This window comes from Panthera tigris, chromosome B2 (genome assembly GCF_018350195.1).
Source record: "Panthera tigris isolate Pti1 chromosome B2, P.tigris_Pti1_mat1.1, whole genome shotgun sequence".
NCBI lineage: Eukaryota > Metazoa > Chordata > Mammalia > Carnivora > Felidae > Panthera > Panthera tigris.
The window spans coordinates 31,084,236-31,103,284 of NC_056664.1; the positions used below are offsets into that span (position 1 = coordinate 31,084,236).

Sequence of the window (19,049 nt, forward strand, 5' to 3'; positions counted from 1 at the left end):
CTCATCTTTCTTGCTCTCATGGTTTTATGTTTTTCTTTAGTGATGTATTTGGATTTCTTTCTCTTTATTCCTTGCATATTTATTGTGGTTTTTGATATAGGTTTACCATTAGGTTTAAGTGGCATGTCATACAACCTCCATGTCATTTAACCTCCATGTATTTTTGGTTTTCCAGCCTTTTTCTTGTGGTTGACCTCTAGTTTCATAGTGTTGAGGTCAGAAAAGATGCATGGTATGACTTCAATCTTCTGAAATATGTTGCAGCTTCTTTTGTGGCCTAATATGTTATCTATTCTGGAGAATGTTCCACCTATATTTGAAAAGAATGTGTATTCTGCTATTTAAAGATGAAAGGTTCTCAATGTATCTGTTAAATTCAAGTATTCCAGTGTGTCATTCAAAGCTATTATTTCTTTGTTGATTTTCTGTTTAGATGATCTGTCCATTGCTGTAAGGGGAGTGTTAAAGTCTGCACTATTATTGTATATTTTTTTCTTTCTTTCTCTTTTTCTTTCTTTCTTTCTTTCTTTCTTTCTTTCTTTCTTTCTTTCTTTCTTTCTTTCTTTCTTTCAAAAAGAGAGAGAGAGAGAGAGGGAGAGTGAGCAAGGGAGGGGCAGAGAAAAAGAGAGGGAGAGAGAGAATCCCAAGCAGGTCCCACACTGTCAGTGTAGAGCCTTGATACAGGTCTCAAACTCATGAACCATGAGATCATTAACTAAGCTGAAATCAAGAGTCAGATACTTAACTGACTGAGTCACCCAGCTGTCCCTACTATTATTGTGTTATTGTAGATTAGTTCCTTTATGTTTGTTATTCATTGTTTTGTGTATTTGGGTGTTTCCGCATTGGTTGCATACAACTTTACAATTGTTATATCTTTTTGTTAGATTTTTCCTTTTATTATCACTTAGTGTCCTTCTTTGTCTCTTGTTTCAGTCTTTGTTTCAAGGTCTTGTTTGTTTGAAATAAGTATTGGTACTCTGGCTTTCTTTTGATACCCATTTGCATAAGTGTTTCTCCATCCTCTCACTTTCAATCTGCAGGTGTCTTTAGGTCTGAAACAAGTCTCCTGTAGACAAAATACAGATGGGTCTTATTTTTAAATCCATTCTGCCACTCTCTCTTTTGATTGAAGCATTTAGTTCATTTAAATTCAAAGTAATTATTGATATGTATTAATTGCTATTTTATTACTTATTTTGTGGTTGTTTCTGAAGATTTTCCCTGATCCTTTCTTATCTTTCTTGTTCTCATGGTTTTCTGTTTTTCTTTAATAGTGTGTTTGGATTTCTTTCTCTTTATTCTTTGCATATTTATTAGTGGTTTTTGATACAGGGTTACCATTAGGTTTGTATATAACCTCTTTTGCATATAATAGTCTGTATTAAGTTGATGCTCATTTAAGTTTGACTCCATTCTTTTCTCCTCTACTCTCCACATTTTAGGTATATGTGTCATATTTTACATCCTTTAATTTTTTGAGTTCCTTGACTGATATTTTTAATGGAAATATTCATTTTTACTGCTTTTGTGTTTCTTACATCCCTACTGTCATTTCCGGTCTCTCATTTCCACTTAGGGAGTCCCATTTAATATTTCTTGAAGGGGTGGTTTAGTGGTCATGAACTCTAATTTCTGTTTGCCTGGGAAACTCTTTAATCTCTCATTCCATGATAATCTTGCTACATAGAGTATTGTTGGCAGCAGGTTTTTCCCATTTAGCACTTTGAATATATTATGCCACTCCTTTTTGGCTTGGAAGTTTTTTGCTGAAAATCCCTGATGGTCTGTGGGGTATCCTTTGTATGTAACTGTCTTCTTTTGCTTGCTGGTTTTAATATTTTTTCTTTATCACTACTACTTTCCATTTTAATTACAATGTCGTGATTTGGATCTGCTTCCACTGATTTCAATGGGGACTGTCTGTGCCTTCTGGATCTGGATACCTGTTTTCTTCCCCCAGATTTAGGGATGTTCTCAGCTACTATTTCTTCAAAACATTTTCTGCCCCCTTTTCTCTCTCTTCTTCTGGGATTCCTATTGTACAAATGTTATTATATTTGATGGAGTCACTGCATTCCCTAAGTCTATTCTCATTTTGCATAATTCTTTTCTGTCTCTTTTGTTCAGCTTTATAGCTTCCCTTACTATGTCTTCTAGGTCACTGTTTTGTTTCTCTGCGTCTTCAAACCTGTTGTCCATTTCATCAAGCATGTTTCTCATTTTGTTTATTGAGCCTGTCATCTCTGCTATGTTATTTCTTATGTCTATGTTAATGGTCTCACTGATGTTCTCCATGCTTTTTGTAAGTTCAGCGAATATCCTTATTATTGCTTTAAATTATCTATCAGGCATATTACATATATCTGTTTTACTTAGTTCTGTGACCATGACCTTGTCCTGTTCTTTCACTTGGTACAAATTCCTCTGTCTTCTCATTTTGTCTAAGTGTCTATGCCCTGTAGTCTCTGTGTTAGGGAAGTCAGCTTTGTCTCCTATTCTCAAGCACAAAGACTCTGAAGAAGAGGTCCGTAGTGCCCTGAGGTGCAGTATACCCTATTCCACAGGGCCTGGAACTTCTGGGAGTGTCTCCAATATATGATGTGTGTGCTCTGTTATGTCCTAGCCACTTTATCCTTCAGGCCAGTCATCTGCAGAGGCTTTTTTTTACCTGTTGTGAGCAGTGTTTGGTCCCTGGTCTGAATGTGGTGTGTTTTTAACTAGGTGTGCTCTGGTCTGCTTATGAAATTAGACTTGTCACTATTGCCACCAAAATGGAGGCTCAACAAAACTCCCAAGTCAGGAGATGCATGTTGGGTAGGGTCTTCTGGGGCAGGCAGCCCCCATTGCTTGGACTGAGGCAAGCATGAGTGGGAAGGGCAGTTCTACCAGTGCATGGGAGGGGTGGCAGGGCTTTGTATAACCTGGTTAGGTTGTAAGTGTTGGTGCTGTGCTGGTTACTCTAGGTGTATTTATGCTGTATTTATGTATTTATGCTGAGGATAAGGGGAGGAAAATGGTGCCTGCCAGTTCCTTTGTTTCTGGAGTTGTTTCTCTGTGAATGTTGCCTTCTGGGACATGCTCCAAGTCAGGCAACTAACCTCCCCACTGTGTGCCCCAGGTGCTCTTCAGATTACTGTTTCCATGCTATACATCCGTGGATTGTTTGCACTGCCTTTTTCCAAGAGCAGCCCAAATGCCCTCTGAGCTCTCACACAGCCAGCACACTGACCTTTAGAACTCTGGTTCTAAAGCACACTGGTGCAAAAATTCATAAAATTTGATCCCTCTAATTTTTGCAAGCTTATTGCTATGGGGATTCTTCTTCCAGTGTTGGCTCCCCTGTGTGCTAGCCGGTCTTTCACCCTTCTCTGTGACCGCAACTCCATCTCCACCACAGTAGCCATGATCTGTTTCTCGCTTAAGGTATGTCTCTGCACTTCCTACCTTCTTTGATGTGGCTTCGTCTCTACCTTTAGTTGTACAGTTTGTTCTGCCAGTCTTCAGGTTGATTTCTGGGGTATTTAGGATGATTTGACAGTTATTTTGTTGTATTCATGGGAATAGGTGAGCCTAGGGTCCTCCTAATCTGCCATCATCTTTCCCTTCTCTCTTTTGTTTTCTTGTGCTATTTATTTTCTATTTTATTTTATTTTTTTTATATTCGAGTTAGTTAACATTCACTGTAGTCTTAGTTTCAGGAGCAGAATCCAGTGATTCATCTCTTACATATGACACTCAGTACTCATCCCAAAAAGTGCCCTCCTTAATGCCCAATCACCCACTTAACCCCCCCCCCCACTAACCCCCTTTTCCAACAACCCTCAGTTTGTTCTCTGTATTTAAGAGTCTCTTATATTTTGCCTCCCTCTCCATTTTTATTTTATTTTTCATCTGCTTATGTTCATCCGCTATGATTCTCCAATTCCACATATCAGAAGAATCATATGATATCTGTCTTTCTCTGACTGACTTATTTTGCTTAGCATAATACCTTCCAGTCCCATCCATGTTGTTGCAGATGGCAAGATTTCATTCTTTTTCATTGCTGTGTATATATATATACACATACACACACACACACACACACATACACACACACACACACACACACACACACATATATATATATGTATATATATGTATATATTCTTTTTCCATTCATCAGTGGTGGACATTTGTGCTCTTTCCATACTTTTGCTATTGTTGATAGTGCTGCTATAAACATTGGGGTGCATGTGCCCCTTCAAATCAGCATTTTTGTACCCTTTGGATAAATTCCTAGTAATGTAGTTGCTAGGTCATAGGGTAGTTCTCTTGAAAATTTTTGAGGAATCTCCATATGGTTTTCCAGAATGCCTGCACCAGTTTGCATTCCCACCATCAGTGCAAAAGTGTTCCCCTTTCTCTATATCCTCGCCAATATCTGTTGTTTCCCGAGTTGTTAATTTTAGCCATCTGACAGGTGTGAGGTGGTATCTCACTGTGGTTTTAATTTGAATTTCCCTGAGGATGAATGCTGCTGAGCATCTTTTCATGTGTCCATTAGCCATCTGGATGTCTTCTTTGGAAAAGTGTCTGTTCATGTCTTCTGCCTATTTTTCCACTGGATTACTTGTTTTTAGGGGAATGTTGAGTTTGGTAAGTACTTTATAGATTTTGGATACTAACCCTTTGTCTGATATGTCATTTGCAAATATCTTCTCCCATCTGTCGGTTGCCTTCTAGTTTAATTGATTGTTCCCTTTGCTGTGCAGAAGGTTTTCATCTTGATGAGGTCCCAATAGTTCATTTTTGCTTTTGTTTCCCTTGCCTCCAGAGACATGTCAAGTAGGAAGTTGCTGCAGCTTAGGTCAAAGAGGTTGTTGCCTGTTTTCTCCTCTAGGATTTTGATGGTTTCCTGTCTCACATTTAGGTCTTTCATACATTATGAATTTATTTTTGTGTATAGGGTAATAAAGCTGTTCAATTTCATTCTTCTGCCTGTTGCTGTATAGTTCTATCAGCACCATTTACTAGAGTCTCTATAAACTCTTTTTTCAATCGGATACTCTTTCTTGCTTTGTTGAAGATTAGTTTGCAGTATATTTGTGGGTCTTATACAGGGTTCTGTATTCTATTCCATCAATCTATGTGCCTGTATTCATGCCAATACCATACCGTCTTGATGACTAAAGCTTGGTAATATAGGTTAAAGTCCAGGATTTTGATGCTCCCAGTTTTGGTTTTCTTTTCCAACATTATTTTGGCTATTTTGGTCTTTTCTGGTCCCATAAAAATTTTAAGACTGTTCATTCTAGCTCTGTGAAGAATGCTGGTGTTATTTTGATAGGGGTTGCATTGAATGCATTGAATTGCTCCGGGTAGTATCAACATTTTAACAATATTTGTTCTTCAGACCCATGAGTGTGGAATGCTTTTCCATTGCTTTGTATGTTCTTCAATTCCTTCATAAGATTTCTATAGTTTTCAGCATACAGATCTTTTGCCTGTTTGGTTAGGTTTATTCCTAGGTATCTTATGGTTTTGGGTACAATTGTAAATGAGATCAATTCTTTGATATCTTTTTCTGCTGATTCATTATTGGTGTATAAAATGCAACTGATTTCTGTACATTGATTTTACATGCTGCAACTCTGCTGAATTCATGTATTAGCTCTAGCAGTTTTTGGGTGGAGTCTTTTGGGTTTTCCACATGGAGTAACATGTCACCTGTGAAGAGTGAAAAGTTTGACTTCTTCGTTGCTGATTTGATGCCTTTCATTTCTTTTTGTTGCCTGATTGCTGAGGCTAGGATTTCCAACACTATGTTGAACAACAGTGGTGAGAGTAGAATTCCCTGTCATGTTCCTGATCTTAGGGGAAGAGCTCTCAGTTTTTCCCCATTGAGGATGATATTAGCTGTGGGCCTGTCATGTATGGCTTTTATGATGTTAAGATATGTTCTTTCTATCTTGACTTTCTTGAAGGTTTTTATCAAGAAAGGATGCTATGTTTTATTGAAAGCTTTTTCTACATCTATTGAAAGGATCATATGGTTCTTATCCTTTCTTCTATTAACGTGATGTATCACATTGATTGATTTGCAAATGTTGAACCAGCCCTGCAGCCCAGGAATAAATTTCCCTTGATCATGGTGAATAATTATTTTAATGTACTGTCAAATTCAATTTGCTGGTATCTTGTTGGGAATTTTTGCACCCATCTTCCTCAAGGACCTTGGCCTATAATTCTCCTTGTTAGTGGGGTCTTTGGTTTGGGGATCAAAGTAATGCTGGATTTATAGAATGAGTTTGGAAGCTTTTCCTCCATTTCGATTTTTTGGAGTGGTTTGAGAAGAATAGATACTAACTTTCCTTTAAATGTCTGGTAAAATTCCCCTGGAAACCATCTGACTCAGGACTCTTATTTGTTGGGAGATTTTTGATAATCAATTCAATTTCTTTATGGTTATGGCTCTGTTCAAATTTTCTACTTCTTCCCATTTGAGTTTTGGAAGTGTATGAGTGTATAAGAATTTTCCATTTCTTCCATATTGTCCACTTTGTTCGCATATGATTTTTCTTAGTATTCTTGTAATTCTTTGTATTTCTGTATTATTGGTTGTGATCTTTCCTCTTTCATATGTAATTTTATTTTGGGGGATCCTCTGTCTTTTCTTTTTGAGAAGTCTGATTAGGAGTTTATCAATTTTGTGTATTCATTCAAAAAGCCAGCTCTTAGTTTTATTGATATGTTCTACAAGGTTTTTTGTTTTTGTTTTTTTGATTCTATAACATTTATTTCTGCTACAATCTTTATTATTCATCTTCTGCTGGCTTTGGGCTTTATTTGCTGCTGCTTTTCTAGCTCCTTTAGATGTAAGGTTAGGTTGTGTATTTGGGACCTTTCTTGCTTCCTGAGATAGGCCTGGATTGCAATGTATTTTCCTCTTAGGACTGCCTTTGCTGCATCCTAAAGGGTTTGGGCTGTTGTGTTTTCATTTTCATTGTCTTCCATGTATTTTTAAATTTCTTCTTTAATTTCCTGGTCAACCCATTCATTCTTCAGTAGGATGTTCTTTAACCTCCATGTATTTAGGGGCTTTCCAAACTTTTTCTTTGGTTGATTTCAAGTTTCATAGTGTTGTGATCTGAAAATATACATGGTATGATCTCAATCTTTTTGTACCTGTTGAGGGCTGATTTTTGGCCCCATCTGTGATTTATTTTGAAGAATGTTCCATATGTAGTCAAAAAGAATGTGTATTCTACTGCATTAGGATTAAATATTCTGAATATATCTGTTAAGTCCATCTGGTCCAATGTGTCATTGAGAACTGTTGTTTCCTTATTGATTTTTTGCCTAGATGATCTTTCCATTGCTGTTAAATGGAGTATTAAAGTCTTCTACAATTATGGTGCTATTATCAATAATTTTGCTTATATTTGTGATTAATTAATTTATATATTTGGGGGCTTCCACATTGGGTCACAAATATATAATTGTTAGTTTTTCTTGATGGATAGACTCCTTAATTATGATATGCCCTTCTTTATCTCTTGTTATAGTCTTTGTTTCAAAATATAGTTTGTCTAAGTATGACTATTCTGACTTTCTTTTGACATCCAGTAACATGGTAGATGGTTCTCCACCCCCCTCACTTTCAATCTGCAGATGTCCTCATGTCTAAAGTGAGTCTCTTGTAGGCAGCAGCATATGCATGGATCTTATTTTTGCTTATTGATTCTGCTAGCCTATGTCTTTTTATTGGGGCATTTAGTCCACTTACATTCAGAGTGATTATTGAAAGATATGAACTCAGTACCATTGTGTTATCTGTAATTTCATGTTTCTGGTGATATTCTCTGGTCCTTTGTAGTCTTTGCTGATTTCCACTCAGAGAATCCCACTTAGGATCTCTTGCAGGGCTGGTTTAGTGGTCACAAACTTCATTTTTTCTTTGTCTGGGAAAGTCTTTACCTCTACTCTATTCAGAATGACAGCCTCTCTGGATAAAGGATTCTTGGCTGCATATTTTTTCCTATCAGCACATTGAATATTTCCTGCCACTCCTTTCTGGCCTCCCAAGTTTCAGAGGACAGGAATGCTACTAACCTTATGTGCTACCTTTGTGGGTTAAGGTCTATTTGTCCCTAGCTGCTTTCAGAATTCTTTCTTTACTTTTGTATATTGCCACTTTCACTATGATATGATATGTCATGTGTTGACCTGTTTTTGTTGATTTAAAGGAAGTTCTCTGTGCCTCTAGGACTTGGATGCCTGTTTCCTTCCCCAGATTAGGGAAGTTCTCAGCTATCATTTGTTCCAATAAACCTTTTGCCCCTTTCTCTCACTCTTCTTCTGGAAGTCTTATGATACAGATAATTGTTTTGTTTCATGGAATCACTTAGTTCTCTAAGTCTCCCCTCATGATCTAGTAATTCCCTTTCCCTCTTTTTTTCAGCTTCATTATTTTCCATAATTTTATCTTCTCTTTCACCTATTCTCTCCTCTACTTCTTCAATCCTGCTGTCACTGTACCTAGTTTACTTTGCATCTCAATTATAGCATTTTGAAATTCATCCTAACTAGTTCTTAGTCTTTGATCTCTGCAGTAAGAGTTTCTCTGGTGTCTTTTATGCTCTTTTCAAGACCAGCTAGTAGTCTGATGACTGTTATCATATATTGTTGTGCAGATATATTAATTTTATCTGTTTTGAGCAATAAATCAGTGGAAATCAGCAAAGACTACAAAGGACCAGAGTACATCACCAGGAACATGAAATTACAGATAACACGATGGTACAGAGCAACAATCTCTGGCTATGATTTCTTTTTGAACTTTCTTTTGGGGAGAATTTCTCCATTTTGTAATTTTGGCTACATTTCTCTCTTTTGTGTGTTTTAAAAGTGTGTTATGTGTCCTGCACCTTAGAGTACCTTTATATTAAAAATGGGTCATATACTGCCAGGGCCTGGCACTCATAGAAGTGGTTTTGGTGTATGTGGTATGCACTTTGTTGTTGTGTTTTGGCTACTCTATCCCACTGCAGAGATCTGCAGAGCTCGGTCCTCTGCAGAGCTCCTTCTTGCTTGTAGTGGTGGAATGTTTGGACCTTCACAGATGTGCTTTAATTTGTTTGTTGAAGTAACCCTGGGGAAAAAAGGAGAGGGGAGTGGGCCTGATCCCATAAAAAGAGAAAAATAAAAGGGGAGAAAAGAAATCCAAATAGAGAATCAAAAAGATATAAGGCTAAATCAAGATAAAGAGGGAGGAAAATAAAGAAGAAGAAGAAAGAAGGTGGAGAAAGAATAGAATAAAAATGCTTGATCAAAAAAATTATATATATAAAATTTATTTTCTATTTTCATGGTTAAAGCACTTAACATAAGATTTACCCTCTTAGCAAAAGTTTAAGTATACAATAGCTATTGTCAATAATAGACCTTAGGTTATACAGTAAATTTCTAGAACTGAATTATTTTGCATAACTGAAACTTTGCATCCTTTGATGGACACCTCTTGATTTTTCTCTCTCTTTCTCACCACTTCTTCTTTTAAAATGTTTATTTATTTTTTAAAGAGAGAGAGTGTGGAGGAAGGTGCAGAGAGAGAGAGAGAGGTGGGGGGTGACAGAGGCTCCAAAGTGGTTTCCATTTTGATAGCAGAGAGCCCAATGAGAGGCTCAAACTCACAAATAGTGATGAGCTGAAGTTGGATGCTTAACCAACCCAAGCTCCCCTCTTTCTCACCACTTCTATTTAACATAGTACTAGAAGTCCTAGCCAGAGCAATAGAAAATAAAAAGAAATGGAAAATGTCCAAATCTGAAAGGAAGAAGTAAAATGGTCTCTGCTTGCAGATGATATGAGCTAATATGTCGAAAACCCTAAAGACTTCACAAAACCCTTCACAAAACTATTAGTATTGATAAATGAAGTCAGCAAAGTTACAGGATAGAATATCAACATGCAAAAATCAGTTGCATTTGTATACACTAATAATGATTTACCTGAAAAGGAAATTAAGAAACTATATCAAATAATGATTTACCTGAAAAGGAAATTAAGAAACTATATCATTTACAATTGTATCAAAAAGATAAAAATACTTAGGAATAAACTTAATCAAGAAGGTAAAAATACTTATATAGTGAAAACTTTAAAACACTGATGAAAGAAATTAAAGAAGACCCATATAAAAGGAAGGATATTTATTTTCATGAATTGGAAGAATTAATATTGTTAAAATGTCTGTATTACCCAAAGCAATCTGATCTACAGGTTCAATTTAATCCCCATCAAAATCCCAATGACACTTTTTTTCCCCCAGAAAATAATGCTAAACTTGATATGGAACTACAGAAGACCTTGAATAGCCAAAGAAATTTTGGGCAATAACAAAGCTGGAGGAATACACTTTCTAATTTCCAAATATAATACAAAACTATAGTGTGATACTGGTATAAAAATGGATATACAGACCAATGGAACAGAAGAAAGTCCAGAAATAATCTCACGCATATATGGTTAACTGATCTTTGACAAGAGTACCAAGAACACACAGTGGGGAAAGAATAGTTTCCTCAATCAGTGATGTTGGGAAAAGTGGATATCCACATATTAAATAATGAAGTAGTTTTCACCAACAAATTAGGAGAAAATTTTGCCAATTATGTATCTGATAAAGGGTTAATGTCCAAAATATTAAAGGAACTCATACAACTCAACAACAATAACAACCCAAAATAAGCAGATTAAAAAATAAACAAAGGCCCTGGACAGATATTTCTCAAAAGAAGACATACAAATGGCCAACATGTATGAAAATGTTCTCAATGTCACTAATAATCAGGAAAATGCAAATAAAAACCATAATGAGATAGCACTTTACATCTGTTTTAATGGCATATATATATATATATATATATATGTATACATATATATATATGAAGGGACCCTTCATACACTGTTGGTGGGAATGTAAATTCTACAGCTACTATAGAAAACACAATGGAGTTTTCTCAAGAAGCAAAAAATGAAACCACCAAATGATCCATCAATCCTAATTCTAGTATTATCCAGAAAATTGAAATCAGTATCTCAAAGAGAACCCTGCACCCCCATGTTTACTGCAGCATTATTCACAGTAGCCAATTCATGGAAGCAATATAATGATAAATGAATGGATAAAGAATATGTGGAATATATACACAACTGAGTATTATTCTGCCATTAGAAGACAATCCTGCTGTTTGTGACATGAATAAAATCAGAGGACATTATGCTAAGTGAAGTAAGTTAGACATAGAAGTGCAAATACCGCATGATCTTAATTACATGTAAAATCTAAAATAGCCAAGCTCATAATAGCAATAGTGGAATGGTGATTGCCAGGGGCTAAGGAGGGAGAAATAGGGAGATATTAATTAGTCAAAGGGTACAACTTTTGGTTATATAAAATGAATAAGTCCTAGAGTTCTGTGCAGCATAGTGCCTATGGTCAACAATATTGTATTGTATGCTTCAAAATGTGTTTCAAGGGTAGATCTTACATTAAGTGTTCTTATTACCAAAAAGAAAAAAAAAAGAGATTGAGAGAGAGAGAGATAAAGAAGAGAGATGAAACTTTTGATGGTTAATGGCATATATTGTGGTGATGGTTTCATGGATGTATACTTATCTCCAAATTCATAAGTTGGGTACATAAATTATGTACAGCTTTTGGGATGTCTAAAAATTTAAAATAGAAAAAACAAATACCATTACAGATAAATAATAAAATCAGTAAAAAAAACAAACAAAAAGAATATAGTAGAACATGGAATATTAAGAAGTAATTCTAATGAGTCAAATAGCTGCTGTAGGAAATTGATGTACCTTACTATAATTCCATAACATTTTTAAATTATGTATGTAATTGGTTGAACAATAAAAATATTAGAGGAAAGCCCCAAATATCAGTAATTTTAAAAATCTTTTGTATGAATTCACAATGTAATAAAACACGATAAGATTTCCAAAGTTTATAAAGACACAATTTATTCCATGTCTTCTTTGTCCATTCATCAGTCAATGGGTATTTGGCTATTCCATAATTTTGGCTATTGTTGATAATGTTGCTATAAACACTGGGTGCATGTTTTCCTATTTTGATTACAGTGTACACATACATTTAAGTTCTTTTCTACCTTTTATTACATTGTAGAGTCTAGACTTAACCATCTTCACAATTGTCATTCCTAATTATAATATAATAGTAAGTTGGATTATTTAACTACATTCTGCTTAGCTATTCCTCTAGAGCTATGTGTTTAAGATCTTTGCTAGATTTTGTTGTAGTATACAGTATTTTCTCTTAAAAACATGAATATATCTATTTCCTTATAACCCCACCAACACTGAGTTTTGTTAATCTAAAAATGATAGATATTAAGTCATTGCATATTTAAGTCATATTTCCTTAGCAAAAGTAGAGACTTAATAGTTCTATTTCTGTTAGCATTTTCTGTTATATGAATTAACTACCTAGGACAACACTTCTCTTATTAGTACCATCTATTAATTAGTACACTTTAATTTTCCCTTAAGATTTTGTTCTATTTATTGAATGCAGAGATTGCTAAGGAATAAATAATTTTTTTCCCAATAGGAACCAGAAACAGAAATAAGGGAAAAAAAAGAAATTCAAATCTAATGGACTTTGGAAGGTAATTTACTAATGGATGATCGAGTTTCTGGTAAGAACTAAAACCAAAAAGAAAAAAAAAACTAAAACCAAAAAGGAAAAAAAAAAAAAGAATATGTTTAGGACATGGGAAGGTATAAAATAAAGGAATTAATATAGGCTTCAGGATTAGAACAAAGTTGTCAGTCATGGACTTCAGTGGGCACCTCACAAAAGAGATATGCAAATAATTTTTTTAATGGGAGAAAATTATGTTTTTTAAAAGATAATTAAAAGAGTTGAAAGCTTCCTATCATTTAAAAAGTTGACCCATTTGGTGGCTTTCACTGTGCTTTCTCTTTCTGCTTTTGAAGATATAAGCTTTAGCACACTTTTGCATTCTATCCAGTGCAAAGATAAGGTTGAAATTAGGGAAAGTGGTAGGTAGAACATTATGCTCTTTTCCATCACCCCTTTCTTTTTTCTCCAAACTGGACTCTCTTCATTTATAGTATATAGAATATATATTTTTATTTATTTAAAAAAAACTTAAGTTTATTTATTTTGAGAGGGAGTGAGCAGTGGAGGGGCAGAGAGAGAGGGAAAGAGAGAGAATTCCAAGCAGACTCTGCACCATCAGCACAGAGCCTGATGTGGGGCTGGAACTCATGAACCGTGAGATCATGACCTGAGTGGAAACCAAGAGTCAGATGCTTAACTGACTGAGTTATAAATTTTTTAATGTTTATTTTTGAGAGAGAGAGAGAGAAAGAATGAGCGGGAGAGGGAAGAGAGATGGAGACACAGAATCTGAAGCAGGCTCCAAGCTCTGAGCTGTCAGCATGGAGCCTGACGTGGGGCTTACACTCATGAAAGGTGAGATCATAACCTGAGACGAAGTTGGAAGCTTAACCGACTGAGCCACCCAGGCACCCCTAGAATGTATATTTTTTAAAATGGCTATTAAGTTTTCTGTTGTTCTCTTAGTTAATCAATGCAATTAAATTTTCCTGGATACTATCAGTAATCTACAAAATGCTGACTAATGGGAAATAGTGTGGAATGAGAAGTAATACTAAGATTTGCAGAGCTTGATATGCTAATGATCAGATTTTGCTAAAGGTCTTCATACATTTTGGTGCTCAGAAACCATTCAAACTGAGAAATAGGAATGGAACTTACTGAGGATGCTCTCAATATTTCCTAAAATACAAACACAAATAAATAAATTAGGGTGGTTTGACTGATAGAAGATTAAGGATCTTCTTAACATTCTTATCTCTGTCAAGAATAACACTCCAAACCTTCCAATACTTGGTACTATGAGCCAATGGCAAGAAGTCTTTATCTTTACAGTTAGATTGTATTTATTCTTTTTCATTTTATGAGTATGATTAAAATTTTATGCTAAATAAGTTTCTGAGAAAGGAAGAGAGAAGTTAAAACAAATAAGCACTCTTATATGTGAAAAGCTGAAATTATGTCAGGTAGAGTCTGCAAAAGTTTCTCATAATTCTAAATGGTAAAGGGCATTAGTTAATGAATGCAAAACTTACCTGTTGTTGCTGAATATTTTCCTAAAATAAAACATAAGAGAGTAAGTGTGGTGTGGTTTGCTAGCATGCTTGATAAGAACTTCATTTAGGCTTAAATTATCTTGGGGCACTAATATCAGGTCACTTATATTGATTAAATTCCCATGTGCCAAGCACTTGTATAAGAGATTTATGTGATTGAAATTATTTAATCTTCAGCATCCCTATGATGAAGATTCTGCACATAGAGGTTACCCAAGGTCACACAGCTAATAATTAGTGGAGCCAGAAGCTGCCCCCAAGAATCCAGGATCTAGTCTTGCTTTGAAAATTACTTTTTGGTCAATTTGGCATCATTATGTCAGTATTGGTCTGAGTCTCTTAGACTTTTTTTTTTTTTGTAATGTTATACTCCCATTTCCTTTATTGTTATTTTTAAGGGTAAACCTGGAACTGGTATCTAGGTTTGTTATACTCTAGAGTCTTCATGTAATTCAATCTATTTCCAATTTTTTTCAAGAGGAGATTTCTACAAAAGGAATCAGCCATCTCAATAAATTATTACATCAGTGTACTAAATACTCTAATACAATTGTGGACAGGGTGCTTTAGGAACATAGAGGAAGAAGTGGTACTCTTACACCTTCTTCTCAATCTCTCTTAATGTGTTGATACATTTTGGAAATTTTTGAGCTCTTCTCTTATGGAAGACAGCTTGGTTATAATGAAAGGATATTTCGTTAACAAGGGATAGGGAGGGGATACAGCATGGTACAATGGGAATGGTATTGGTAGATGCATTAAAGTCACAATGAAAGGTAAAAGTAATGGAGGAAATTGTACAAGAATATCTTCATGAGGTTTAGGTTGGGTAAAAAACCATAATGTGAAAAACTGACATATATGATTATATCAAGTTATGAATGAACAGGTTAACCAGGAAATTAAAGAAGAAATTAAAAAATACATGGAAGCCAATGAAAATGAAAACACAACAGTCCAAACCCTTTGGGATGCAACAACAGGAGTCCTAAGAGGAAAATACATTGCAAGAAAGGTCCCAAATACACAACCCAACCTTACTCCTAAGAAGCTGGAAAAGGAGCAGCAAATCAAGCCCAAAGCCAGCAAAGGAAGGGAAGTAATAAAGATTAGAGCAGAAATAAATGATACAGAATCTAATAAAACTAAGAGCTGGTTTTTTGAAAGAAGAAACAAAAATGATGAACACCTAGCCAGACTTCTCAAAAAGAAAAGAGAGAGGACCCAAAAAGATAAAATCAGGTATGAAAGAGGAGAGATCACAATCAATAACACAGAAATACAAATAATTATAAGAGAACACTATGAAAAATTATATGCCAACAATCGGACAATCTGGAGGAAATGGAAAAATTGCTAGACACTCTCACACTACTAAAACTCAAACAGGAAGAAATAGAAAATTTGAACAGTTCGATAAACCATAAAGAAATCAAATCGGTTATCAAAAATTTCCCAACAAATAAGAGTCCTGGACCAGATGGCTTCCCAGGGGAATTCTAACAGGCATTTAAATAAGAGTTAATACCTATTCATCCCAAACAGTTCCAAAAAATAGAAATGGAAGGAAAGCATCCGTACTCATTCTATGAAGCCAGCATTATCTTGATTCCAAAACCAGACAAAGACCAACTAATGAGGAGAACTACAGACCAATATCCGTGATGAACATGGATGCAAAAATTCTCAAAAATATTCTAGCAAATGTTCATTAAAAGAATTATTATCCGGGGAGCCTGGGTGGCTCAGTCGGTTAAGCCTCCGACTTCAGCTCAGGTCACGATCTCACGGTCCGTGAGTTCGAGCCCCGCATCGGGCTCTGGGCTGATGGCTCAGAGCCTGGAGCCTGCTTCCGATTCTGTGTCTCACTCTCTCTCTGCCCCTCCCCCATTCATGCTCTGTCTCTCTCTGTCTCAAAAATAAATAAACGTTAAAAAAAATTAAAAAAAAAAAAGAATTATTCTCCATGATCAAGTGGGATTTATTCCTGGGCTGCAAGCCTGGTTCAATATTTGCAAATCAATCAACATGGTACACCACATTAATAGAGGAAAGGATAAGAACCATATGATCCTTTCAATAGATGCAGAAAGAGCTTTTGAAAAAATACAGCATCCATTCTTGATAGAAACCCTCAGGAAAGTAGGGATAGAAGGAACATACCTCAACATCATAAAAGCCATATATGACAGGCCCACAGCTAATATCATCCTCAATGGGGAAAAACTGAGAGCTCTTCCCCTAAGATCAGGAACATGACAGGGAATTCTACTCTCACCACTGTTGTTCAACATAGTGTTGGAAATCCTAGCCTCAGCAATCAGGCAACAAAAAGAAATGAAAGGCATCAAATCAGCAACGAAGAAGTCAAACTTTTCACTCTTCACAGGTGACATGTTACTCCATGTGGAAAACCCAAAAGACTCCACCCAAAAACTGCTAGAGCTGATACATGAATTCAGCAGAGTTGCAGCATATAAAATCAATGTACAGAAATCAGCTGAATTTTATACACCAATAATGAATCAGCAGAAAAAGATATCAAAGAATTGATCTCATTTACAATTGTACCCAAAACCATAAGATACCTAGGAATAAACCTAACCAAACAGGCAAAAGATCTGTATGCTGAAAACTATAGAAATCTTATGAAGGAATTGAAGAACACACAAAGCAATGGAAAAGCATTCCACACTCATGGGTCTGAAGAAAAAATATCGTTAAAATGTTGATACTACCCGAAGCAATTCAATGCATTCCATGCAACCCCTATCAAACTAACACCAGCATTTTTCACTGAGCCAGAACAAACAATTCTAAAATGTATTGGAACCAGAAAAGACTGAATAACCAAAGTAATGTTGAAAAAGAAACACAAAGCTGGAGGCATCAAAATTCCAGACTTTAAGCTGTGTTACAAAGCTTTAGTCATAAAGCCAGTATGGTAATGACACAAAAACAGACACATAGATCAATGGAACAGAATAGAGAACCCAGAAAAGGATCCACAAATATATAGCCAACTAATCTTCAACAAAGCAGGAAAGAATATCCAATGGAATAAAGACAGTCTCTTCACCATATGGTGCTGGGAAATCTGGACATGGACATGCAGAAGAATGAAACTGGATCAGTTTCTTACATCATACACAAAAATAAATTCAAAATGGATGAAAGACCAAAATGTGAGACAGAAAACCATCAAAATCCTAGAGGAGAAAACAGGCAGCAATGTCTTTGACCTCAGCCACAGCAACTTCTTACTTGACATGTCTCCAGGGGCAAGGCAAATAAAAGCAAAACTATTGGGATCTCATCAAGATGAAAAGCTTCTGCACTGCAAAGGAAACAATCAACAAAACTAAAAGGCAACTAACAGAATGGGAGAAGATATTTGCAAATGACATATCAGATAAAGAGTATCCAAAATCTATAAAGAACTTATCAAACTCCACACCCGAGAAACAAATAATCCAGTGAAGAAATGGGCAGAAGACATGAATAGACACCTTTCCAAAGAAGACATCCAGATGGCTAATGGACACATGAAAAGATACTGAACATCACTTATCATCAGTGAAATACAAATCAAAACCACAATGAGATACCACCTCACACCTGTCAGATGGCTAAAATTAACAACTCAGGAAACAACAGATGTTGGTGAGGATGCAGAGAAAAGAGAACACTTTTGCACTGCTGATGGGAATGTAAACTGGTGCAGCCACTCTGGAAAACAATATAGAGGTTCCTCAAAAATTTAAAAATAGGGCTACACTACAACCCTGTAAATGTACTACTAGGTATTCATCCAAAGGATGCAAAAATGCTGAGTTGAAGGGGCACATGCACCCCAATGTTTATAGCAGCACTATCCACAATAGCCAAATTATGTAAAGACCCCAAATGTCCACTGATTAATGAATGGATAAAGAAGATGTGGGATACACACACACACACACACACACACACACACACACACACACACACAATGGAATACCAGTCAGCAATAAAAAAGAATGAAATCTTGCCATTTGTAACAACGTGGATGAAACTAGAGGGTATTATGCTAAGCAAAATAAGAAAGCCAGAGAAAGACAGATATCATATGATTCCTCTGATATGTGGAATTGGAGAATCATAGCAGATGAACATAGGGGAAGGGAAGGAAAAATAAGATAAAAACAGAGAGGGAGGTAAACCATAAGAAACTCTTAAATACAGAGAACAAACTGAAGGTTGCTGGAGTGGAGGTGTGTTGGGGGACGGGTTAAACAGGTGATGGGCGTTAATGAGGGCACTTTTTGGGTTGAGCACTGGGTGTCATGTATAAGAGGTGAATCATTGGTTTCTACTCCTGAAGCCAAGACTATACTGGATGTTAACTAACTTGAATTAAAAATAATTAAAAATAAAAGAATGATGTTCGTCCACCCAACATCCAGGTGCCTCTAGCCGTGTTCCTTCGCTGATTGCATTTTATCCCCCCATTATACCTCCATAGCTCTTGCTTGTATTAACCATCGTCCTGAATTTTGCTTCAATCCTTCCTGATTTACTCTTCATTTTTTTATGAATGGGATTTTCATTTGCTAAACATTTAGAAATAGTCAAATGAAATTCTGGTTATGTGTAACCAAAACAGGGTAAAGTAAAATAGGGTAAATAAAAATTTGAATCTATCCAGAAGTGAAAATAGAAAATTCAAACAATTTCCCAAAAAGTTTTGAGAAAACCATGTTTGAGAATGAAAAACAAAACAAAACAAAACAACAACAAAAAACAACAAAACTTACTAACAGATGCTGAAGATATGCCTAAAA

At 35.7% G+C, this 19,049-nt stretch overlaps 1 protein-coding gene across 37 annotated transcripts in view; it reads right to left on the reverse strand.

The window, feature by feature from the left end:
- Positions 1-19,049, reverse strand: part of TSBP1 (testis expressed basic protein 1) — a 212,668-nt gene that overhangs the window by 70,472 nt on the left and 123,147 nt on the right. For all 37 annotated transcript variants that reach the window (XM_042986064.1, XM_042986084.1, XM_042986085.1 and 34 more), the window contains 2 exons: positions 14,206-14,226; positions 13,832-13,852 (listed from right to left, as the gene is read on the reverse strand). In XM_042986064.1, the coding sequence (XP_042841998.1) occupies positions 13,832-13,852; positions 14,206-14,226 (42 nt within the window). The remainder of the gene's footprint in view (positions 1-13,831; positions 13,853-14,205; positions 14,227-19,049) is intronic.